Genomic DNA, 25,860 nt, shown 5'->3' with positions numbered 1-25,860 from the left:
TGTGGGGGGAGGACGGGGGCTGGAGGGAAGGGATAGTGCTGCCAGACTTGTGGGAGGAAGAGGACTGGAGGGAAAGGAGAGAGCTGCTGAGTGTGGGAGGAAGAGGAGGAGGGGATCTGAATGGAAGGGAGAGAGTTGCTGGAGGTAGGAGGAAACGGAGAAGGGGATCTGGATAGAAGGGAGAGAGCTGATGGACATGGGAGGGAGAGGAGGAAGGGGCTGGAGAGCTGCTGGACAATCAAGAGGAAGAAGGGGCTGGAGAGCTGCTGGACAATGAAGAGGAAGAAGGGACTGGAGGGAAGGGAAAGAGCTGCTGGATGTGGGAGGAGGGGGGGGGGAGGAGAACTGGAGGGCAGGGAGAGAACTGCTGGTACAGCACAAGGAGGGAGGGAAGGGAAACAGAGATACCAGACCAAGGAGATGAAGGAAAAGGGAACAAATATTAAACCTATAGCGTGAGGGAGGGAGGTCGGGTGGGAATCAAGCCACCAAACCAGATGCTGGAAAGGGGAGGGAGTGAGAGGGAGAGAACCTGGATGGGGTAGGGTCAGAGAGGGTAGAGATATATTGGCACTGGGGATGAAGAGAGGGGAGAAGCTGGACAGAGAAATATAGGGACACAGAGTAAGGGAGATACTAAACATGGAGGAAGATAGAGGTACAGAAATGGAAGAAGATGGACAGTGGACATGGAGAGAGAGTAGAAATATCAAATGTACATGAGACTTTGGTGAGTGGGTTAAGAGAAGACAGAAGGATGTAGAAACCAGAGCCTGGGACCAACATTACTTCAAAAAATAAAATGAGCAGACAACAACAGGTAGAAAAAAGAAATGTATAATTATACTACAGCAAGAGGCCCTCACTGGATGCCCACCGGAAGGGTGGAAGGCCAGATTTTAGGACTAAGGCTGTAAAAATACCAGCTAGGTTTAAAAATCTATGACTGGCTGAGCAAGGACGTGCTTTACCTGTAAGTTAATATGTGTCCCCGCTGTTTTCTTAATCCTAATGGTATTTTTACAGCCTTAGTCCTAAAATCTGGCCTTCCACCCTTCCGGTGGGCATCCAGTGAGGGCCTCTTGCTGTAGTATAATTATACAGAATTTAATTTTTCTATTTTGTGACTAGAATATGTCAGATTTGAAATGTACATCCTGCTAGACACGGCTGGGACCCAAGGCAGAAATTTGGGAGGGGACACAAAAGCTTACTAACAGGCTGCACCTTCTTTAGCTGGACTGGGGTTCTCTCTGGCTAGGGGGCAGTTGCCCTAGTTGTACCTCCCCTAACACTGTCTCTTGCATGTACTATCACATTTTGCACAGAATAGGAGAAAATGCATCTCTTTGTATTTCTTTGTGCTGTGCTAAATGCAAGGTATGGCCTCTTGGGATTTTGATTTAATTTGTTTATGGTTTGTGGTCACTTATTCTGTATTTGGCATTTGTGTTCTGTGTGTGACCAAAGTATTCTGTTAGCATCAATTTTCTATGTAGTAATCTATAGTACTTTGGCTTGTTCAGTTTTCTTGATAGATGTATTGATATTTTAGGGTCCCACTGTAATATTTAGGGCATATTTGGGGGAAGCATATGTGTGTTGGCGGACCATGGCTCAGTGGAGAATGAAGAGTCTCACCCTCTTATAGTTCCCCTAGCTCTCAATGTGGCCTGCAGCCACTGAGGCCAGCACTGCTACTCCCACTGAAGTTATTGGAAGTGGGGTAGGTGTGCGGTAGGAGTAGGGGTGTGGGCAGGGCATATCAGGTGGCAGGTGTTTCTCTAGTGCCCATCCATCCAAGCTGTTGGCCCACCCAAAAATTGCCTTCTGGCTACGCCACTGCAGGACAGAAAGTGGATGATGAAATACAACAAAAGGAGAAATACCTAAAATGCATCAGGGAAAGCAGAAAAATACAAACCTGTGAACACTTTGAAAATAAACTAAATTAGGATCTGATTTATGTTATTGCAAGGGTTTTTTCTAGTATAAAGGAACAGTATTTAACAAAACAAAACACCACACACCTTACACAACTGATACTGCAGAAGGGAAAGGGGACAGGCCAGGGCGGTAAGGAGCATAAAACTAGCATAAACAAGGTTAACATAGCCAGAGGGATGAGAAAGGATAGCACAGAATGTAGTGATCAGAACCATTCTGAAGCCCTTTATGGAACAGTAGATGGAATGTCTACTAATCTGCACCATCCCATCTTTTTGTTCTTTCTTTAGTTAAATCAAGCAACAAGTTATTTTATGTTATCGATCTTTTTCATGTTATCATTTTAGTGATAGTTCTTACACATTTGTTTTACCTGCAATGTCTTATCACCACCACAAGATGCTATATTTTGACCATCTGATGAAAAGCAGGCATGATACACAGCATCTGTATGTGGACGGACTACCAGACGGGATAGGCTCTGTATGTTCATTTTGTTACTATAATAGTAGGGGAGGGAGAAAAAAATGATATTTTATGCAAAATGCATGAACAACTAATTGTAAGTACATTTCTACTGATTCTAGATAGCTACAAAATGAAAGGAAAACATGTAAATATGTGTTTTTGTTTTTTACTTTCATGGTAGTTTACTGAGTAGCACCACAATAATCAAGCAAGCATACTGCTGCACAGTACAAAAGGGACTTTTATACCAGTTCAGCCAAAACAAATCACAGAGAGAAAAATGAAGGCAGATAAAGACCATTTCCATTGAGGCTCACCTCCTGTGCATTTTTTGCCATGTAGGTATTTAAACATCTTTATCATATCTCCTCTCTCCCACCTTTCTTCCAAATAAGTGCATTCACTCTGCCGTTCCCCAGTACGTCTCCACTCTTGTCTCCCCCTACATTCCCCCTCGAGTACTCTGTTCTGTAGATAAATCTCTCTTATCCGTCCCTTTCTCCTCTACTGCTAATTCAAGACTCCGTTCCTTTTGTCTCGCTGCACCTCACGCCTGGAATAGACTTCCCGAGTCTGTACGTCTAGCCCCGTCCTTAGCCGTTTTCAAGTCCAAACTCAAATCCCACCTCTTTACCACTGCTTTTGACTCCTAACTCACTTACCCTGTCCTTTTTTCCTCACCTCTTTATTCCCTTACCCTTAATTGTTCTGTCCATTTACCTGTCTTATCTAGATTGTAAGCTCTTTGAGCAGGGACTGTCTTTTGTGTATGGTGTACAGCGCTGCAGAAATGATAAGTAATAGTAGCAGAAAGATCTCAATATGTATTAAGTGACAATAAAGATTTCTCCTTTTTTATCAAAGAGGGCGGCAGGAGAGGAAGAAAGACACTGAGCTGCGCTGCGCTAAGTGTTCGAGCCAGAGCCCCCTGGAAACTGTGGCTGTGGGAGTCAGGGCGGGCATCGGCGATCGGCCAGGCCTCCCAGGGTGACCCACTGCACGGGTCCCTTGAGCCGGCGAACAGCGGAGACCCCCAGACTCTGCAGAGCATCCTCAGCCCCATGTGGCTGATTAGATGACACCTGCTCACCCCCAGCCCGGCTAAAGCAGAGTCTCCTGCTCAGGCGGGCTGAGGGGAGTACTGAGACTGGATGCAGCGGTGGATCTGCTCCCATGAACAAAGAGAGAACACCGCTGCCGGTGACAAAGCTGGAGAGGCTGAGCCTATTCCCCACACAGCTAGAGCAGTGTCTCCAGCCCAGAGAGCCGGCGGGAGACACTTGGACACGAACGAGGGCACAGCTAGGACTGCAAGAGTCAGAGGGCCCCAACCAGGGAGGGTAGTCGCACCAGACCCCACACTACACTGGAGGTGGAAGGGCTGGATTGCCCCGACAACATGGGGTGAGCAGCTGGAGAGAGGAGACAACTTCACTGTGAACCACTGCTGTGGGTGGACTAGAGAGGAACTAGCATTCCTGGGGATTGACTGGCACCTTGTGGGTCAGTTCGCAGAAGCCTTGCGGGAAGTGGGACAGCCATCGCCTGATGCAAGCATGCCAGCACCAAGAGCAACTGACAGCATCCGAGGGACAATAAAGATGTCTATCTGACTGAGCAGCCAGAACGAAAGAGAAGCCAAGAAAGTGCATCAACCTATTAACAGCCACGGTAGATAACTGATAAATATCTAAGCCACACACACAAAAAAAAAAAAAAACAAGAAATATACCAAAATGGAGAAAGAAAAACATAGAGAGTCTCCCCCCTACACCTAAGCACCCATATTCCTAAGCTCCCTGCATAATGGCCAACCTAAGAATAAGGGTTGTCTACTACATAACAGCATCATGGACACTGGGGATACCAGCTGCGTCACCCAAAGAATGGAACAAAATCCCTATACGTATCACCGCCAGACGACGCTCATACCAGCAACTGGGAAGAACTCAATCACAATCCCTGCAACAACATAGAAGCCAACACAACAACACAAAACTAAACCAGTACAATAATCAACAAGCCCACTGCATCAAAACAGACGGACAGACAATTGCAAACGAACATATCAGCATCAAATATGAAAAATACGTCCTGATACCCATAGGATATATAAATGCGAGATCAGCAGTAAATAAGTCAACACTACTCAGATATTGGATAAAAACAGAGAAGCTATGTTTACTGCTTATAACAGAAATATGGTTACACCTCGAAGATGACCCAGCACTGAACAAACTATGCCCACCAGGATAAAATACGAAACACCTCAACAGAACGAAAAAGAAGGGAGGCCAGTTGCAATAATATACAAATCCCCCTTTAAAGTAAAACCAGTTGCTAAACATATATCCTCGGTAATAGAAATCCTGGCATGCAAAATCACAGATACATTAGCTGATCAAATATACATCACACTGTTTTACCACCCACCAGGAAGCTGGTCAAATGCGCAAGACGATTTCATATCAAACATTTGCACAAATCAACTAGGAGACATCAACCTGCATCTAGAAAAACAAAATGACACCAACACCAGATCACTAATGAATTTCATAAACCAATGGAACTTCATAACAGCACAAAGCGGCCACCTACTAGACATACCTGCATACAGATTTGCAAAAAACAAAAACCAAATACTAGAAAACCACAAATGGGAAGAGGTACCATGGTCAGACCACAGCAAATTCACATTTACACTATAATGGAAAGAAAATGGCAAGAGCAGAGAAACAAGGAAACCTATAAAGTTCACTACCAGAGGAAAGGTGGACAATCAGACCTTCTGGACAACAATGATGAATGAACACAGAAACATATCACCCAATGACATTCACTTCATGAAAAACTGGGACGAAATAATTGAAAACACACTAAACAAAATAGTATCACTCAAAGCAAAAACAAGGAACCAAAAACAACCAAGTCTCTGGTTTAACGATGAACTACTACAAATGAAAAAACTATGCAGGAAACTAGAAAGAAAATGGGCCACAACCAAGACTACAAGAGTAGAGGCTGATCGAGAGATGAATCCAACACTGGAGATGGTGTACAGTAATACTTTTATTGTTGCTGTTATAGAAGTAACCGACACAGTCCGTATTTCGGCGCAATAAAACACCTACATCAGGGGTCTGGTAGTAATTCTGAAAACATAGGAAAATAATATACAAATGTAACGTATATCTAAACACAAAATTAGCATGTGATAATCTAGACCACAAAACAGGTAACAGATAAATAAAAGAGGTTCTTCCACAACCAAGACTGACACAAACAAAACCAGGTGGAGAAAGCTAAAAGAACATACACACGTGACATAAAAATAAAGCAGAAGCAGAATGCTACAGCACTTATGCCAACCCAGAACAGAGCAACACGAAAAAACTATTCAAACTCATGAACAACTTACTGAAAACCCACGATCTCCTAACATCAACTGAAACAACACCAACGGCAGATGAGCTTGCTCAATACTTTGAACACAAAATAACCAAAACAGGATCAGATTTAACAAAACCACAGACCATCATAGACTTCCTACAAGAATGTGAAACAAAAGATGCCCAAACCACAGCAGACAGAATATGGCTGTCTTTCAAAACACCCAAACCAGACACAATAAGATCACTACTAACAAAATACGCACACATACGATGCATGCTAGATAACTGCCCTAACTACATGATAAAAGACCCCATCGAATGCTTTACCAAACACATCACGCACGTTTACAAAAGGGCAATTCCCGACAAAGGAAACATAGTTCTCACCCCAATACCTACAAACAAAAGTAGCAAAATCAGTGACATCACAAACTACAGACCAGTGGCCTCAATCCACTACTGACCAGAAGAATGGAGGGCCTAGTAGCACAGCAACTAACATAATGCCTAACAATTCTCAATCCTCCACAACTCCCAATCAGGCTTCAGACCACAACACAGCACGGAGACAGTCCTAACAGTCAGAAGCCTAATAAACCGAGGACAGAACATTTTATTACTACATAGTAACATATAGTAACATAGTAGATAACGGCAGAAAAAGACCTGCACGGTCCATCCAGTCTGCCCAACAAGATAACTCATATTTGCTACTTTTTGTGTATACCCTACTTTGATTTGTACCTGTGCTTTTCAGGGCACAGACCGTATAAGTCTGCCCAGCACTATCCCCGCCTCCCAACCACCAGCCCCGCCTCCCAACCACTGGCTCTAGCACAGATTGTATAAGTCTGCCCAGCACTATCCTCGCCTCCCAACCACTACAATTAGACATGTGAAGTGAATTCGATCAAGCAGACCACACAACACTTACGACCCTACTCGACAACTTGGGAATATGCGGGGCAGTCACGGCATGGTTCAATGACTTCCTAAGAACTAGATCTTACATCGTAAAGATGTGCAATCAGTTTTCAGCTTCCTGGATCCCAGAATGTGGGGTACCACAGGGATCTCCAATATCACCAATACCGTTCAATATAATGATGATAATGATGGTACCAATCGGAAAAAAATTGGAAGCAAAGGGCTTTAACCCATTCATATATGCTGACGATGTAACAATCTACATACCTTTTAACATCAGCATCACTGAAATACTGGACAAAGTCAAAACAGGCCTGGATCTCATACAAAACTGGGCAACAACATTCAAACTTAAATTAAACAAAGACAAAACTAAATTCCTGGTTCAAACCAACCCGCATAACCCCACAACCTACCAAAAATTCAATTGACAATCAAACATACCAAATTGAAACACAACTAAAAATATTGGGAATCATTCTAGATAAACATCTATCACTGGAAAACCAAATATCAGCGGTAACATCAAAATGTTTCAGAACACTATGGAAACTAAGAATAAGAGACTATTTTCCCAGACAATCATTCAGGATAAAGGTACAAGCAACGATACTATCCCATCTAGACTACTGTCATGCAGCATACATAGGGTGCAAGGAAAACGCACTAAAATCACTACAAACCATCCAAAACACAGCAGTGAAACTAACATTCAAAAAGTCGAAATACGAAAGAGCAACTCCACTAGTCGAAAAACCACACTGGCTGCTAATCAAGGCAAGACTAATCTTCAAAGCCAGCACCCTCTTTTTCAAGATACTATTCAGAAGCACAAATATGACCTCAAATAAGAGATTGTCTCATTTACTGAAAAGATGCAATGTAATTAAGAGGGCTCAATGAAGCGTGTCAGATTTCATTCATCACAATGTGAAACACTGGAAGAGTAGGAATGAGGCAAAGAAAGGGTAAAGGTATTTGACAAGATGCATTTAATAGGGTTATGTCTCTGCTCAAACAAGGTCATAAACAGCAAAATCTGAAGAATACATTTAAAAGTCCCAAAAAATGGAAAAATGTGGTCTTACATGTAATTTTCTTTCCTTGAGTCCAACCAGATCAGTCTAGAACACTTCGGTTATGCCTGTTAGCCAGCAAGTGGAGACAGAGACCAATGAGCTACAAGCTCTGTGCTGCAAAGGCCATTGTACTGCCACAGCGCTACAGTATTCCTGTAACAATGCATATGTGGACCAATCAGTCAAAACACACCTTACTAAGATGAGGAGATGACAATGAGGCATATTTTCAAAGCACTTAGCCTTCCAAAGTTCCATAGGTTTCTATGGAACTTTGGAAGGCTAAGTGCTTTGAAAATATGCCTCAATGTCAAGTCCAGAAGTTGGGACATTTTAATGAGGCTACAACTTCTATCCACAGCGTACACCAGATGAGAAACTAAAACTTAATAACGGATGAGGATCCCAGTTTTAAAACTTTAGGACATGCATCTGGGCTGTTTTGGTTGAACTCAAGGAAAGAACATTAGCAGGTAAGAACAAATTTGCACTTCCTTTTATTCCTACACAGCAGAAAGTAGAGGCTGGCCAAAAAGATGATCCATCACAGGAGATGTAACTTGATCAAACTATATTCACAGTACCAGTACAAGGACACGACACGGTCCGTGTTTTAGCAGAACAACCCACCTGCCTCACGGGTCCAGATGTTATCCCTTTATACAAGTGTAATAGCTTTCCTATGCTTTTTACATGGGGCAATGGAGGGTTAAGTGACTTGCCCAGAGTCACAAGGAGCTGCCTGTGCCGGGAATCAAACTCAGTTCCTCAGGACCAAAGTCCACCACCCTAACCACTAGGCCACTCCTCCACTCCAGTCTTTTATGTTTAGTTTTACATGTTTTGTTTTGTATTTCATTTAGTATGTATATTTTTTTGTTATTAGAGTTTAATTGTGACCCCTGAGGCAGGTGGGTTGTTCTGCCAAAACACAGACCATGTCAGGTCCTTCTACTGGTAACTGGTATTGTGAATAAAGTGTGATTAAAGCTGCATCTCTTGTGGTGGATCGTCTTTTTGGCCAGCCTCTACTTTCTCCTATCTGTGCTGCCTTCTCGTAGAGGTTCTTCCTATTTGCTGTGCCTTTTTTTTCAGTCTAGAATGTATGGGACATTATAAAGCAATTCTTACTTCAAGAAGAAAGAAGACGCCTCTGACACAAACACTCTGGCTCTAAAGGCCATTGCTTCCCCAGCTTGTACATCTAACTTTTAGAAGGAATATAAAGACCACTAGGTATCAACTGTACAAATCTCTTCCAGGGAGACTGAGCAAGACTTAGACCAAGAAGTTGCCATCCCTCTGGTTGAATGAACCCTGAGACCTTCGAACGTCTCTGCTTTTCAGGATACAAGCTGAAGCAATTGATTCCTTCAGACAATAAGCAATAGTAGCTTTGGAGGCTGTATAACAGACTGAAGAGACCAATGAGACAGAGGAGATTACTTCAGAGGCCTAATATGAACTCAAACATATGGCACCAAAGCCAGGGTTACAACCACTGACCTTATCACTTGCATACAACTCCAGGCCAAAGGCACTTTCTCAACCATAAGCATCTGAATTGGAGCATGAAGCTTCTGGATCTTTTGAGTGGACAAGAACTCTTTCCCTAGATGGGTGTCAAATACAGCTCCCAAATATACTACTCAACTGAGCCTTTCAATGGCCAAGCCATAAGACCAAAGGGACATGGATCTTCCATGAGCACCGGACCTTGCTTCAGTAGTCCATATACCTGTGGAAGATGAGAGGATCCTCGTCCAGCAGTTAATCAGGTCTGCATACCACGGCTTCTGCAGCCAATCCATGGCTATGAGAATTATTTGACCCTGGTGCAACGTGATCCTTTTCAGCATGCAGCCTTCCATGAGTCAAGGAAGGAAGACATACAGTAGATGTGTCTCCGGCCAAGGCTACAGTAGGGCATCGATCCCCATCGAGACCAGCTCTTTCTAACAGCTTTAGAATTTGGGCACTTGGCATGCCTTTTCGTTGCCATCAGAGGAGAACCCCTTTGGTCCACTATCAGCTGAAAACTCTGGCTAGATAGTTCCCATTCTCCTGGGTCCAAGGATTGCCTGCTGAGAAAGTTCACATCCACATTCAATGATCCAGTGATGTGAGCTGCCGACAAGCAGAGAATTTTCTCTACCCAACTCACAAGGGAGGCCGCCTCCTATTGGCCGGACTCCCTTACACTATCTATAGTCTAAGAATCAAAGGATATAGTAAATGCAAATACTCTGGAACAGCATTCCAAAAAATAGAAGTCATAACTGAACCCTCCCTCCAGCTAACGGGCAAGACGGTCTGCAAGATCCAGGATAGCACAAAAGAGGAGCAGATCAACGTGATAAATATAAAATATATTCAACAGAGATGAAGTAAAAGCTACAAACAACTTGCTTTAAAATCACCCAACAAGTCCATGTTTCGCCCTCTCAAGAGCTGCGTCAAGAGCTTAGCATAAACCTGTCTGGTTGAAACACAGCAACATTCAAGTATACACTCAAAAGCAGCAGGCTATATCTTTCAAAGCATCTACAGCTAAGTCACACAAACTGCATATATGGTCTGCAACTCTTTTGTGCTGCACATCTTCAGGCTATTCTGCATTTCTGTTGCATGTCCACAGGACTGCACTGCAAGGAAACAAGGCCTCATGCTCCTGGCATAAAAAAACGCTTTAGGCACACTGATAGAAACTTGCTGCAATTGAATCTGAACCTGATGAAAAACTCACTGAAAAACAAGGAAGACATAAATACAACCCAATGCCATACCCAGCACCCGAATAAAAGCACATAAAAAGATTTGTTAACCTGATGCTACTCCCAGGAGGAGAAAAGGAAGAAAGACAAAATGGACAGGAGCTCCCTGCAATAAAACTTCCTTCAACAGTCCTGTAACTAGGATCCTTAAGGGACACCTCTCAGAAAAGAAACGCTACTTCTTTACTTTTTTCCTTTTTTAAAGAAAAAAATGAAGGCTAATCAACACCAAAGACTGGCTGGAATAAAAGTGGAGGGATTTGGACCCCCCACCCAAGGTATACCGAGGCATAGATATTCTATTCCAACTGCTCAAGCTCAACTGGGTGACCAGTTCTCCAGCTGGACCTGGGAGCTACCTACCCAGCTCAGACCTCAGCTCCAAAGAAACTGCTTGAGACTGAGAATACTGATGAGTTGTGACTACATGATTTTTATTGCATTGGTCTGTGTCTGCATCTGTTGGTTGACGGGCATAATCCATACATGCTGGACTGGTCTGGTGAGGATGAAAAGGAAATTTAAACTATAGATAAAACTTAGAATTATCTCAGCAAACTACAGCTTAGTAGTTGCTATAAATCGACAGACTGGCTAGGCCATTATGATCTTTATCTGCCATCATTTTCTGTTTCTATACTTAATTAAGAATAAGCCAAGTATTTTCTCACTTATACATTAATGACTGCAGGCATGCAGAATCATCAATGTACTACAGGAACACCTGCAAAAAGTCAAACATGCTTTAAGTCTAAAAGCTCCCAGGCCAATATTCAGCCTAAGGCATTTAGCAGTTTTTTTTTAATCACCAATAGCCACAGGAAGAATAAAGCCTGGATATTCAATGCTGGGCCATGTCCAGGCTCTGGCATTGAATATTCAGGTCAGCTGCCGTTCTGGAAGTTACACAAATGCTGGCAAATATTCAGTGCCAGTACCCGCAATGCCAAGTGAGAAAAGACAGAACTGCCTTTTATGCAGTCCTAACTGCCTGTTTAGCTTTGTGGGAAGTGGCACTGAATATGGCCAATGCAAATCATCACTAGCAGCTTCTCCCTGGCTCCTTAGAGCTGCAGTGGTCAAAGGGAATATTCACCGGCACTATGTAATCAAGTAAATATCTGGGGACAGTCTGCTGAGTGGGGTTTAAGCAGGCAGAAGCCTGCTGAATAATTGATCCCTCCTATTATGTAAATATCTTTATTTTCAATTTCTGTTTCTTTGTAGAAAGTAATCCTTCATTTTAACAAGATCTTCAGCTGCTCAGCTTTATAAAATATCTCATTAGCCACATACAATATTACACTGCAAGTGTTTCAAACACATTATGTAATCTGGGCTGAATGAATATTTGTGTTACTTACACCCATTCTATATAGAAAGCTCCATTGCTGAGTTTCTGTATGGCCTGTAATTTAGCTTGTTTATAGACTTCTGAAGAATCTGGCTGAGAAAGACCTAATTGTAGGATATCAGGGAGTGGAGTGCGTCCAAGGAGGTGTCCATTTAATGACAAAAATTCTTGGAAGCTTTCACGTACTGTACTGGCCTGAAAAACAAAGCAACGAAATTATGTACTATTAATGACATTTCTTTGTTTCAAAATAAAGTGACCCATTTTGGGTAATTATGCTCTCATTTCATTAACTTCTCTTCTCAAATTTTGGATATCTTTGTTTAGCCTCTCATTTTATAACGTACCCCTTCCATTCGTCTGGAAGAGAATGATTTCTACAGTCTGTGTTTTCAAGCAAACCATGTTCTACACTAAGGAACACTACACTACACTATGTGACCCCATAAGGAATGAAAACAGGCATATGAAAACTATGCTGGTTAATTTATTGGAGTATAAACTAGAAACATTGTATGCAAGTGTCTCACCGATGGTTCTAATCACAAAATTTAGACGAGTTTACGAGACTTGAGAGTGAACTCAGCTGGTCACAATTTTAAATGTTTTTATTATTCAGTTAAGTGCAATTCATCTTTTTAGCTGGATTCTGAAGGCTCTGTTATAGCTTTCACAAAGCATCTATGGATTCATAAATAGTTGCCAACTGTTCAGTGTTTGTGTTAATACGTCTTCTATGTCCAATTTAACAGTATCAATCTGTATACAGTTTTTATATTATTTTGTAAGAGGCTACTTAAGTGCAATTTATGCTGCACTGTGTGGTTCTTATGGAAACAAAGTCTTCAAATGGGTTATATTTACTTTTTTAAATGTCTGGTAGTTCAACTGCATAATTATGGGGTGGAGATATGGACCAACGCACTATAACATACTACTAAAGTTTTCAGAAAAGAGATTTTTACATACTTTTTTTTTTTGTACGTAGTCAAGTTAACCACAGACAGAGAAAAGCAACAATAATTTTTTTTTTAACGTATATGACAGAAATAGAGCTTCTAATAGAATCAGAAAGACCTAATTGTAGGATACCAGAAAGTGGACTGTTTTGGGGCAATTTTCAAACTGTCCAAATTAAGACAAAGTCCATAAACACCTTCCTCTACAGTACCTGTGGACTTTGCATCAACATAGAAAGCAAAAAGTAGATGTGCAATTTGCTTTGAAACTTGCCATGGACATTTGCACCTGCTTTCTGTGCAATTACTTTTGCATAGAAAACAAAGTGCATAGATTTAAAAATACAATCTACACAAATTGTACTGCCCCCAGAAATACCTCCTCTAAATGCTGCTAGAAACACACATTTTGTGCAACCCGGCCTGCATATACTTTTAATCACATTAATAGAAGGCAATTTTTAGACTGACAAAATACAACAGTAGTTTTGAAAATTGCCCTCTATAAAAAAACTGAAAAGACCTTGCTTCAAGCAAAATAAATATGGGGCATTACACCACGAAATAATTTGCCTGAAATGAAATACTGCAACTGAAAGCTAGACAACATGCCAACCAAAGTACATCTTATTTATGTTTAAGGAATCAAATATACCTGTTCATCTAATATGTGTCTGTATTCTATATATTCGTGAATGAGATGAGCTGGTCCAAGAAGTTCTGTCTTTGCTTTAAGCCAGTCCAGTGAAAACAAGAGAGAACAGAGTTCCTGCAACAAAAGACCAAGTTAAATTTCCAAAACTTCAAACATAACTCTTCCATTTATGAACAGACTTTCATCAGTCAGCATATAATACATACATGTAGGGCTTAAGTCCAAAAAGATGCTTCAGTCTGTTTGCCAAACTAAGTGACTCTATGGGGAGTTGTACATGGTATCAGGCATTTGTGATGGAAGGTAGATAGTAGGGAGATTAGTCTTTTGATATATGTGGAGGAGCATAATCGAACGCGAACGCCTATCTCCATGGGTGTCTATGTCCGAAAACGGGTACGTGAAGAGGCGGGACAGACTGTATTTTCGAAAAAATGGACGTTTTTCAGCTGGGCGTTTGTTTTTTTTAGCAATAATGGAAACTAAAAATGCCCAGCTCAAAAACGTCTAATCCGAGCCATTTGGTCATGGGAGAGGCCAGGATTCGTAGAACACTGGCCTCCCTGATATGCCAGGACACCAACTAGGCACCCTAGAGGTCAGTGCGGTGGACTTCAGAAACAGCTCCCACATGCATAGCTCCCTTACCACTGGTGCTGAGCACCCAACCCCCCTCCCCCAAAACCCACTACCCACAAATGTACAACACTACCATAGCTCTTAGGGGTGAAGGGGGCACCTACATGTGGGTACAGTGGGTTTTGGAGACCTCCCATTTACCAGCACAAGTGTTACAGGTAGGCGGGGATGGGCCTGGGTCCACCTGGCTGAAGTGCACTGCGGTACCCACTAAAAGTGCTCCAGGGACCTGCATACATGCAGGAGTCTAGGACTTGTTGCTGCTATATAACATTGGCACACCAGTTGACACCTGAAGACTAATCTCTCCGAAAACATCCTTTATTGGAATAAGCACGCTTACTCACAGTTAACTGTAGATCAGAGGTTATGCCCCACTGGCAACGAGTCTCGCTGGTACTGAGATTAGCAGTAAGTCAGAGCTGGCAGAATGCTGTACAATGCCCTCTTTCAGCCACATTCAAGGGAAGAACTAAGTTCTCTAACGTGGCTAACACGTGAAAGGGATCTAAAACTGGCTTACAAAAAATGGCCACTACCTCATGGACTACCGGAAACAAAACAGGGTACACTCTGACCCAGTAAGCAGGGGGGAAAGCACCATGGGAGTAGAGCCTACCAACTACCAACATCGTGAGCATTTGCCACAAGCTAGTGGAATCACGGAGCCCAATACCCTACACCCACCACAATGCATTGTTGATGTGACTCTACAGTGCACATAACAGAAAAGGTGTCACACTCACCAGAGAGCCACATCAGAACCAGGGAAAGGCTGTCACAGGATAGAACACATTCTTCTGTCATAGAGGTGGGTACGGCATTTGAGGCTGGAAAAAAAGTTTTTAAAGTGGTTTTTTTTTTGGTGGGAGAGGGTTAGTGACCACTGGGGGAGTCCGGGGAGGTCATCCCCAATTCCCTCCAGTGGTCATCTGGGCAGTTGGGGCACTTTTTTGGGACTTGTTCGTGAAAAAAAAGGGTCCAAAAAAAGTGACCCAAAATCGCGGTAAAAACTCCTTTTTTTCGATTATCAGCTAAAGACGCCCATCTCTCCTCGGCCAATAACCACACCCCAGTTCTGCCTTCACCACGCCTCCGACATGCCCCCATCAACTTTACCCGTTTCCGCAATAGATTGCAGTTGGAAATGCCCAAAATCGGCTTTCGATTATACCGATTTGGACGCCCACGGGAGAAAGACGCCCATCTCCCGATTTGGGTTGCAATATAGGCATTTTTCTCTTTCGATTATAAGCAGGATATTGTGTTATTTGTTGTATGTTATGTGTTTGTGTGTTTTTATTACATTATGTATGTGACAGTTTTTGTAAGCTGCTTAGTATTAGGCGGGGTATACATTTTTTAAACAAGGGAAAGGGAATGGGACTTGATATATCATCTTTCTGTGCTTTCTGTATACCTGTTTGTACCTGAGGCAATGAAGGGTTAAGTGAGTTGCCTAGAGTCACAAGGAGCTGCAGTGGGAAACAAACCCAGTTCCCCAGGATCAAAGTCCGCTGCACTAACCACTAGGCTACTCCTCCATAAAGGCAATGTAGGAGTCTATCTGCATTTATAAAATAAGATCCTATGACCAGCCTCCATAGCAGGTGGATGTCAATGCACACATGCTTAGAACATTGAGTAAATTTGTGTGTACTCTATCAGGCTCATTTTCGTAAGAGAAGGATGACCATCTTTTGACACAAATCGGAAGATGGGCGTCCTTCTCACAGGGTCGCCCAAATCGGCATAATCGAAAGCCGATTTTGGGCGTCCCCAACTGCTTTCCGTCGCGGGGATGACCAAAGTTCACAGGGGCGTCGGAGACGTAGTGAAGGTGGGACTTGGGCGTGCCTAACACATGGGCATCCTCAATCCACAATGGAAAAAAAAAAGGGCGCCCCTGACGAGCACTTGGATGACTTTACCTGGTCCTGTTTTTCTTACGACCAAGCCACAAAAAGATGCCCGAACTGACCAGATGACCACCGGAGAGAATTGGGGATCACCTCCCTTTACTCCCCTAGTGGTCACTAACCCCCTCCCACCCTCAAAAAAAATCTGTAAAAATATGTCGTACCAGCCTCAAATGTCATACTCAGGTCCATCACAACAGTATGCAGGTCCCTGGAGCAGTTTTAGTGGGTGCAATGCACTTCAGGCAGGCGGGCCCAGGCCTACCCTCCCCCCCCCACCTGTTACACTTATGGTGGTAAATGTGAGCCCTCCAAAACCCACTGTACCCACATCTAGGTGCCCCCCTTCACCCGTAAGGGCTATGGTAGTGGTGTAAAGTAGTGGGTAGTGGGTTTGGGGGGGGGGGTTGGGGGGCTCAGCACACAAGGTAAGGGAGCTATGTACCTGGAAGCAATTTCTGAATTCTACTGCAGTGCCCCCTAGGGAGCCCGGTTGGTGTCCTGGCATGTCAGGGGGACCAGTGCACTACGAATGCTGGCTCCTCCCACGACCAAAGGGCTTGCATTTGGTCGTTTCTGAGATGGGCGTCCTCGGTTTCCATTATCACCAAAAATCAGAAACGACCAAGTCTAGGGACGACCTAAATGTCAAGATTTGGGCGTCGCCGACCATATTATCGAAGCGAAAGATGTACATCCATCTTGTTTCAATAATACGGGTTTCCCCGCCCCTCTAACGGGACGTTTTGCAAGGACGTCCTCAGCAAAACTTGGGCGTCCCTTTCATTTATGCCCCTCTATGTGTACTCCTGCACATTTCATAATAGTATGGCAAAAATACTCCCTTAGGAACACATAAATGCAGCATGCATACTTTATGTGCCATCTGGTTACATATACTGTTATGTAATTTCATAAAAGGTCTTTTCCATTGGTAAAACACTTTAAGCATCTTTATAAAGGTAATAAATCCACGTGCTAGACTGCTTGGGATACTGTCTACAGTTAAGATGTGAAACCCATGTATAGCTTGAAATGATTAGCGATAATCAAGAGAAATTCAAATTCCATATGAAATGTATGGTTAGATCAAACACCTACTCTCCCCGATAAGCTTCTTTCTATCCACATCTGATTTAAGTAATAACAAGTTAAGTCCCTGAAGAATGGCAGGATTAAAACTGTTGAATATTAGTTGGATTGAGAACATAAGAACAAGAACATATGTATTGCCATACTCGGACAGACCGAAGGTCCATCAAGCCCAGCAGCCTGTTTCTAACAGTAGCCAATCCAGATTACAAGTACCCAGCAAGATCCCAAAACAGTACAATACATTTTATGCTGTTTATCCTAGAACTCTGGAATTCTTTGTCAGAGAATGTAGTAAAAGCAGTTAGTTTAGCGGGGTTTAAAAAAAGGTTTGGATAGCTTCCCAAAAGAAAAGGCCATAAGCCATTATTGAAATGGAATTGGGGAAAATCCACTACTTATTTCTAGGATAAGCAGCATAGTAACATAGTAAATGACGGCAGATAAAGACCTGTACGGTCCATCCAGTCTGCCCAACAAGATAAAGTCATTCACAAGGTATGTGATACTTTATTTGTATACCCGAGTTTGAGTTGTTCTTGCCTTTCTCAGGGCACAGACCGTAGAAGTCTGCCCAGCACTGTTCTTGTACTAAGCTCTGAAGTTAACGTCGAAGCCCCTTAAAATTTACACTCCAGTCCACCTCTATTTAGTCATGATCAGGGCATAGACCGTAGAAGTCTGCCCAGCTCCCATTTTGTTTCCCAATTACGGCGTCGCCACCCAATCTCCACTAAGATTCCGCGGAACGATTTCTTCTAAACAGGATTCCTTTGTGTTTATCCCACGCATGCATAAAATGTATTGTACTGTTTTGGGATCTTGCTAGGTACTTGTAACCTGGATTGGCCACTGCTGGAAACAGGATACTGGGCTTGGTGGATCTTCAGTCTGTCCCAGTATGGCAATACTTATGTTCTTATGTAGTATATCAAAGTTACAGCATCTGTTTTATTAAACCTTTAATTCAATTCTTTGCAGCAACGCTGTACAGGATGCTATAGAATTGTATTAATCTGAGGTATTCCACCAGAACAAAATGTCCAGAACCCATGACCAACTCTAATGAAGGCAACAAAATTGTACAATCCCACAATACTATGCAATCAACATGGAACGTATACAGAAGTCAGCAACGTGTCCTTGGTAGGATATTTCAAGCTTTTTTTTTTGATACGCAAACAATGAAGTGGATACTGCAAACATAAATAGTCATTCATTATAATTTTAAACTGGTTAATGAGTGAGCAAGTACATATTTTCCAAAGCTACACAAAATTTCAGGAAACAGTAGTATTTGGACAAGTCCATAGACATGGGGAAGCTTCTGCTTGCCCTGGGATTGGTAGCATGAAAAGTTGTCATTATTTGGGTTTCTGTCAGGCACTTGTGACCTGACTTGGCCACTGTTGGAAACAGGATACTGGGCTAGATGGACCATTGGTCTGAACCTGTATGGCTATTCTTATATTACGTTATTGTTTGGAAATGAAAGCAAATGAATAGATGTAGCATGAAGAAGCACCAACTAGCACAGCAGATATGCAGTGGCAGTGTTCACTGCCCCTGGAGAAATATATACTTGTTCACTCACTAACCAGTTCACTGCCAATTTAGGGCCCATGATTACAGAGTTACTACAAGCTGAATGCTCAAGGCTGAGAACAAAATGATTAGGCTAAGAGATGGCAGGGTATATATAGCAGAAATATTCCCAGGTATTACTGAACCAAGGCTCATGTCTCCATAGCCCAGATAGACACTGGTTTCAATAGAGTTGGATGCCTTAAGGAGTAGGATACTGCAGAACCACAAAAACATAAGTATCAGCTATTTTGAGTAGGTTTATGACATGGGCATTGATCATTCACTAACAGAAGAAACTGGAGCTGGTTTAATGAAAAGGAGTTTTACAGTCACAGAAACAGCTTGGTTCTTGATAACTCCTCTCAATAACTTGTTATGTTCTGCAACTAGGAGGTAACTCTCTCATAACGCTTCATACCAAATTTTAGGCTGTTGACACTGTTGACATGGATTATACAAGGAGTTTTGCAAGATGCATTTTCCTGGGAAACATAACATTATATGATATTAAAATCTCTAATTGTAGCAGGGTAGAGGATAAGGTGGGGGAGGGGGGCAACGGTCTTGATACTTAACAAGACGCCTTAATTTCTACTTCTAGTGGCATGGTGTACACATAAAGCAGGCAATTTGTTCAGTACATTCTGGCTGAAAATTATCACCATTGCACTGGTTCTAATTAAAATTACAAAAAAGTAATGCAGCAAACGAAAAACAAAAAATATACATATTTTAAAAAATTACTTTGTGCATTTTGGCACTGGCCATATGGTAGGCTAGAAAGTTGTACCAATACATGCAGTCCTCTTGGTCTAATGTAGGTAGATGTGTTTTGTAATGTTTCTGGTACTGAATGACCATCTTTGCATGCAGATCCTACAAAAACAAAAGACGTATTTCAATTACAAAAATCTAGAAAATCCATGTTAGAAATGCTACATCATATCAGTTAAAAGAACTTAAAATTCATTTTTTGTCTAAAAAGTACTTGGCAAATAGTTAAATGCCAGTTGTGCATTAAGGGACAGATTTTACATTACGAAAAATCTTATAGCCCGCTACAACCAACCAAGTTCTAAGCAGATAACATCAAGAAAAGGAGCATACTCCAGATGATTATACAAAATAATTAAAGAATTTAGATACCAAGATACTACATAAATAAATTAGGGAACATACTTTTTGAAAAGGTAGGTTTTCAGCAATTTCCAAAACTCAAAATAATGTTCCTTATGTCTTAGGAAAGATGGGAGAGAGTTCCAGCTAGAAGCCACTTGGTAGGTTAGGGAAGATTTTAAGAAATGCCAAGCCTTTACTTTACGAACAGTAGGAAATCTAGCAGAAAAAGATGTCTAGTAGCTCTCCCATTGTTCCTATTAAAAAAAGGCAAAATGGTCAGATAACCTGGAGAATCCCCATGAAAAACCTTTCAAGATCAATACTTTAAAGTGTAATTTTAGAAATCACTAAGGGGCCCTTTTACTAAGCGGCAGTAAAAAGTGGCCTTAGCATGTGCTTACATGTAGAGAATGACACGGTTACTGTTACTGCGAATATACTGCTGCAAACCACGGTAAATTCACAGTAAGGGCCACACCCTAACTAGAATCACCGTGAATACGGGAACAAAACTTTTTACCGCCTCGTGGGAACAGTAAAAAGCCTTATTCCCATGGTAAAAAATCCTTTCCACCATTCCCGTCCTCCTCCCCAGGGCGTCACTTACATTTTCCTGTAGCCGGTAGTGATTCACAGTCTTAGGCTGGCTCCATGTACTTCCTCCTGCTGCATCCCGCCCTCTCTGCTGCAAGCTTAGTGTCAAAACAGGAAGTTGAAGTAGAGAGAGAAGGCCACTGCAGCAGTGTTGCCAGGTGGGCAGTTTTACCACCCAATTGGGCGGTTTTCCGCGACCCGCTGTGGGAAATTTTTGCCCGCGGCGGGTTGCGGTTTTTTGGGCTCCTTTTGGTTCTTTTGGGCGGTTTTAAAAGCGTTTTTTTCGGCCGCGGAGGGCGGGGTTAGTGACGTTTTGGGCAGGGCAGATGATGGGGGAGGCGGGGCCAATGACGGGGGAGGCGGGGCCGATGACAGGGGAGGCGGGGCCGATGGCGGCGGGGGCGGGGTGATGACGCGGGGGTGGGGGTGTCAGGGGCAGGGTTTGACTTTGGGCGGGTTTTGGGCTCGATTGGGTGGGAAAAAAAATTTTCCACCTGGCAACCCTGCACTGCAGAAGGAAGGCCATGGAGTCGGCCTGTGAATCGCTGCAGGAAAAAGTAAGTTGACACCCATGGCGAGGAGGAAGGGAAGGGACAAAAGTGTTGGCTGCTCTATGCACTCACATCCTCCTTTCCCGTCCTCACAGCTGCAGCCCTGGCTTGGTGCTGATCACAAGGACGAAAGGAGAGCAGCTGCACATCAGGCCACACACCTCATCTGCTGCTCGGTAGGGTTCTGACACACTGCTCTCTTCCTTCCTCAAGTTCCCTACTCCTTTGGAGATTTTCAAAAGAAGTTTCAGGCTGGACGGAGAGGTACACCCTCCTTTCTGAAGGCCTCCAGAAGTGGTAGGGGTGGGAAACTTGGGGCCCTGAATCTTGTTGATCAAGATGTTTGTGGAAGGCAGAAAGGAAGTAGCATTAAGCTGCTTGAGTACAGTCTGAAATCTGGAGGAGGGTAACTAACCAGGTCACCGGGAACAGCATTTCATGTTGGGTGGGGGTAAAGAAACCAGACTTCCTGGAGAGGGAAATGTGTTAAAACAGCAAAAGCCAATGATTTCTGAGAAATAAATTCTAAATGTGCATATATTATACAAAATGCAAAAATAATTTCAAAATACGACAGCTGATGATGAATTCAAATTGCTGCAGCAAAAATTGAAGTGCTTGTCTGAACTATTTCTTTTTATTGAAAAACAAACTGAACTCAAAACCTGTGCTTTTAAGTAGAGAATGACATGGTTACCATTACCGCAGATGGGGACGGGGACAAACTTTGGGGCCCTTTTATTAAGGCGCATAGGCACCCACGCGCGTCAATTTGGAACTACTGCCCAGCTACCGCATGCCTCGGGCAGTAATTCCATTTTTTACGCATGGCTGAAAAAGTTTTTTTGTTTTTGTTTATTTTTTCTTATTTTTTACCGCATGGCGGTAAACGGCTGGCAATTACCGCCCAGTTAATGCACGAGACCTTCCCGCTAAGTCAATAGGTGGCAGTATGGTTTCAGGCCCAATATGGATGAGCGCCAGTTTTTATTTTGCTGCACATCCATTTTCGACCCCCCCCCCCCCCCCAAAAGGCCTTTTTAGCAGGCGTGCTGAAAAATGGACCTGTGAGCCTGCTATACACACGCCTACAACAGCACAGGCCATTTTTCAGTGCACCTTAGCAAAAGGACCCCTTTGTCCCCATATCATTCCCACTCGCTAAGACCATTTTTACCACATGAGTAAAATGGCTGATTTTTCTATTTCTATATTAAATGGCCATGCACTAACTGTCCAAATAGCATGTGGCCATTAGTGTGGAAGCATTTACTGAGACCTATTTTGTAGGTGGTAAGGGCTTATTCATTAATCATGTGCTAATCGGTTAGCACACGGCGATGTAGATGCACCAGGGGCGTACCTGGACTTCGCCGTTAGGGGGGGGTCCAGAGCCGAGGTGAGGAGGCACATTTTAGCCCCCACCCCGGTGCTGCAGATGACCCCCCCACCGCCATTGCCGCCGCCACCCGCCCGCCATTGCCGCCACCCCCCCCCCCCCCCGCCACAGCCAGAACCACCTCCAACAACTGTGGCCCGCCCGCCGACGACCCCCCCGCCTGCCGTCGCCGTGACGTCGTCTACCTTTGCTGGCGGGGGACCCTAACCCCCGCCAGCCGAAGTCTTCTTGCTTCGTTTGGTTTCTGAGTTTGTCTGACGTCCTGCGTCAGACTCACAGAAACAGAACGAAGCCTTGCAGATCGTAAGGCTTTGTTCTGTTTCTGTGAGTCTGACGTCCTGCACGTTGTGTACGTGCAGGACGTCAGACAGACTCAGAAACCAAACGAAGCAAGAAGACTTCGGCTGGCGGGGGTTTGGGTCCCCCGCCAGCAAAGGTAGCAGACGGCGGGTTGGCGGCGGGAGGGGGGGTGGAGAGGGTCGTTGGCAGGGGGGTCCAGGGCCAAATCTACGGGGGCCCTGGCCCCCGTGGCCCCATAGCAGCTACGCCCCTGAATGCACACCTACATTCTGCCTCCCAGCCCACCCCGAGCGCTAAAAAATACATTTTTATAGCATGTGGATAGTAGGCCCACATGCAAAATTACCAGGGGACATCTGAGTGCACCCTGCAGAAAACACATTTTTGCTGCAGTAAGCACGCATTAGAACTTACCGCAGCATAGTGAAAAGATCCCTAATAGAATGAGCCAGTTGATATAATAAATCTAGACTTTGAGAAAGCATTTGACAAAATCTCCCATAAGAGACTCCTCGGGAAATTAAAGTTATGGGAGAGGAGGAAATGTCCAACTGTAGATTGGTAACTGGTTAGAAGACAGAAAACAATAAGATTAAATGGCCTATTTCCCAACTGCAAAAGATAAATAGGAGAGTTCAACACTTAAACAATAGTGCAGGAAAAAAGCTGGTGCTTAAATAAGGTAAATCTATACAAAACAAACCAATAACATCAGAAAAAAGGTTATCTAATAAAGATATGTGTAGGAGAAAACCCCTCAGAACCTATCGGACCAAAAGGTCCTAGGTAAACGACTAGCCACATATTTAGGAGGACCTTGCGAGACTGGGAGAATGGGCGTGCAAGTGGCAGATGAAGTTCAATGTTGACAAGTGCAAAGTGATGCATGTGGGTAAGAGGAACCCGAATTATAGCTACGTCTTGCAAGGTTCCGCGTTAGGAGTTACGGATCAAGAAAGGGATCTGGGTGTCGTCGTCGATGATACGCTGAAACCTTCTGCTCAGTGTGCTGCTGCGGCTAGGAAAGCGAATAGAATGTTGGGTGTTATTAGGAAGGGTATGGAGTCCAGGTGTGCGGATGTTATAATGCCGTTGTATCGCTCCATGGTGCGACCGCACCTGGAGTATTGTGTTCAGTACTGGTCTCCATATCTCAAAAAAGATATAGTAGAATTGGAAAAGGTACAGCGAAGGGCGACGAAAATGATAGTGGGGATGGGACGACTTTCCTATGAAGAGAGGCTGAGAAGGCTAGGGCTTTTCAGCTTGGAGAAGAGACGGCTGAGGGAAGATATGATAGAAGTGTATAAAATAATGAGTGGAATGGATCGGGTGGATGTGAAGCGACTGTTCACGCTATCCAAAAATACTAGGACTAGAGGGCATGAGTTGAAGCTACAGTGTGGTAAATTTAAAACGAATCGGAGAAAATTTTTCTTCACCCAACGTGTAATTAGACTCTGGAATTCGTTGCCGGAGAACGTGGTACGGGCGGTTAGCTTGACGGAGTTTAAAAAGGGGTTAGATAGATTCCTAAAGGACAAGTCCATAGACCGCTATTAAATGGACTTGGAAAAATTCCGCATTTTTAGGTATAACTTGTCTGGAATGTTTTTACGTTTGGGGAGCGTGCCAGGTGCCCTTGACCTGGATTGGCCACGGTCGGTGACAGGATGCTGGGCTAGATGGACCTTTGGTCTTTCCCAGTATGGCACTACTTATGTACTTAGGTACTTATATTGGCTGTCGATAGTTTCGATCATGGGGGTTTATAAGATTTCTCCTTTAATTTTATTTTAAATGATTTTTACGTGCACAAGCTCTGCTTCAAAATTAATACGAAAAAAGAACTGAAAATCTCTAAAATACTGAAAGCAGCGCCTAACCGCAGGGCATCAGTTGATGCAGTAGCAAAATGTAATGGCACTTAGCTTATAGTCCTATTTTGCTATTTTAGAGATTTTCAGTTCTTTTTTCGTATTAATTTTGAAGCACAGCTTGTGCACGTAAAAATCATTTAAAATAAAATTAAAGGAGAAATCTTATAACCCCCATGATCAAAACTATCGACAGCCATTATTTGGTTAGTCGTTGACCTAGGACCTTTTGGTCCGATAGGGTCTGAGGGGTTTTCTCCTACACATATCTTTATTAGATAACCTTTTTTCTGGTGTTATTGGTTTGTTTTGTATAAATAGTAGAGTTCCCTAGAAATTTGTACTAGAATCAGTGCTTTTTAACATTCATAAATAATCTGGAAAAGGGAGCGATAATAAAAAAAGCACTGCTGTGGGACGTGCTGAGGCATTCCGCAGAGTATGTCCATCAGTGCGTGCTAATCCCATGCTGAAAAATATTTTTTATTTTCAGTGTGCGAGGCGTGACTCTGGGCAGAGAGGAGGCATGCTCTGTGCTAACTGGGTAGCGCGGGCACATTGCCACATGCTGCTCGATTACCACGTGGTTAGAGTGAGAGCTCTAGCGTCTACAAAATAGGAGTCAGTAAGGGCTCCCGCGGTAACGGCCACGCGCTAACTGGGAAATTAACACATGATCAATAAAGAAAAATATGGAAATGCAGCCATTTTACTGCTGTGCTGAAAGTGTCTGCAGCGCATGAGAAACCCACAGGTCGACAACAGCACTGGCCATTTTTTAGCGTGGCTTAGTAAAAGGGCCCCTAAGTGATCAAATATGCAGATCAAAGAAAATTATTCAAACATACAAAATCATGAGCAGTTTAGTTTTACAGTTAAAAAGCAAGCTAAAAAAATAAGCAAATACAATATTAGGAATCATTTGGACAGGAATGGAGAAAGAAACAGAGAATATCAAGGTGCCTCTGTATATACTGCATCTGTTGCATTGCATGCAAACTTGTAACCCACCTAGATACAGCAGGATATAAATGCTCTTACTAAGTAATTAGTGTGTGCATTTCTGCTTGCCGTATTTGAAAAAAAAAAAAAAACAGATATAGCAAAACTAGAAAAAAAAGATACAAAGAAGGACAACCACTTAAAGAAGAAATGGAAGAGCTCTCATGAAAAAAGGCTAAATGGGTTATATAGGGCTCTTCAGCTTGGTGAAGGCAAAGAGGGAATA

At 43.2% G+C, this 25,860-nt stretch overlaps 1 protein-coding gene across 2 annotated transcripts in view; it reads right to left on the bottom strand.

The window, feature by feature from the left end:
• The window catches only part of APAF1 (apoptotic peptidase activating factor 1), a 140,285-nt gene that overhangs the window by 73,412 nt on the left and 41,013 nt on the right, over positions 1 to 25,860 (bottom strand). The window contains exons 10-13 of one of the 2 annotated variants that reach the window (XM_030215021.1): positions 19,537 to 19,668; positions 13,556 to 13,669; positions 11,952 to 12,136; positions 2,321 to 2,447 (exon numbers count right to left, since the gene is read on the bottom strand). In XM_030215021.1, the coding sequence (XP_030070881.1) occupies positions 2,321 to 2,447; positions 11,952 to 12,136; positions 13,556 to 13,669; positions 19,537 to 19,668 (558 nt within the window). Of the gene's footprint in view, positions 1 to 2,320; positions 2,448 to 11,951; positions 12,137 to 13,555; positions 13,670 to 19,536; positions 19,669 to 20,102; positions 20,166 to 25,860 lie in introns of those variants that run through there. The other variant, XM_030215022.1, reaches the window with a different exon arrangement.

This window comes from Microcaecilia unicolor, chromosome 9 (assembly GCF_901765095.1).
Source record: "Microcaecilia unicolor chromosome 9, aMicUni1.1, whole genome shotgun sequence".
Classification (NCBI taxonomy): Eukaryota; Metazoa; Chordata; class Amphibia; order Gymnophiona; family Siphonopidae; genus Microcaecilia; species Microcaecilia unicolor.
Note: the sequence above shows the minus strand (reverse complement) of the source record. Positions and strands in the feature narration are given on the sequence as shown.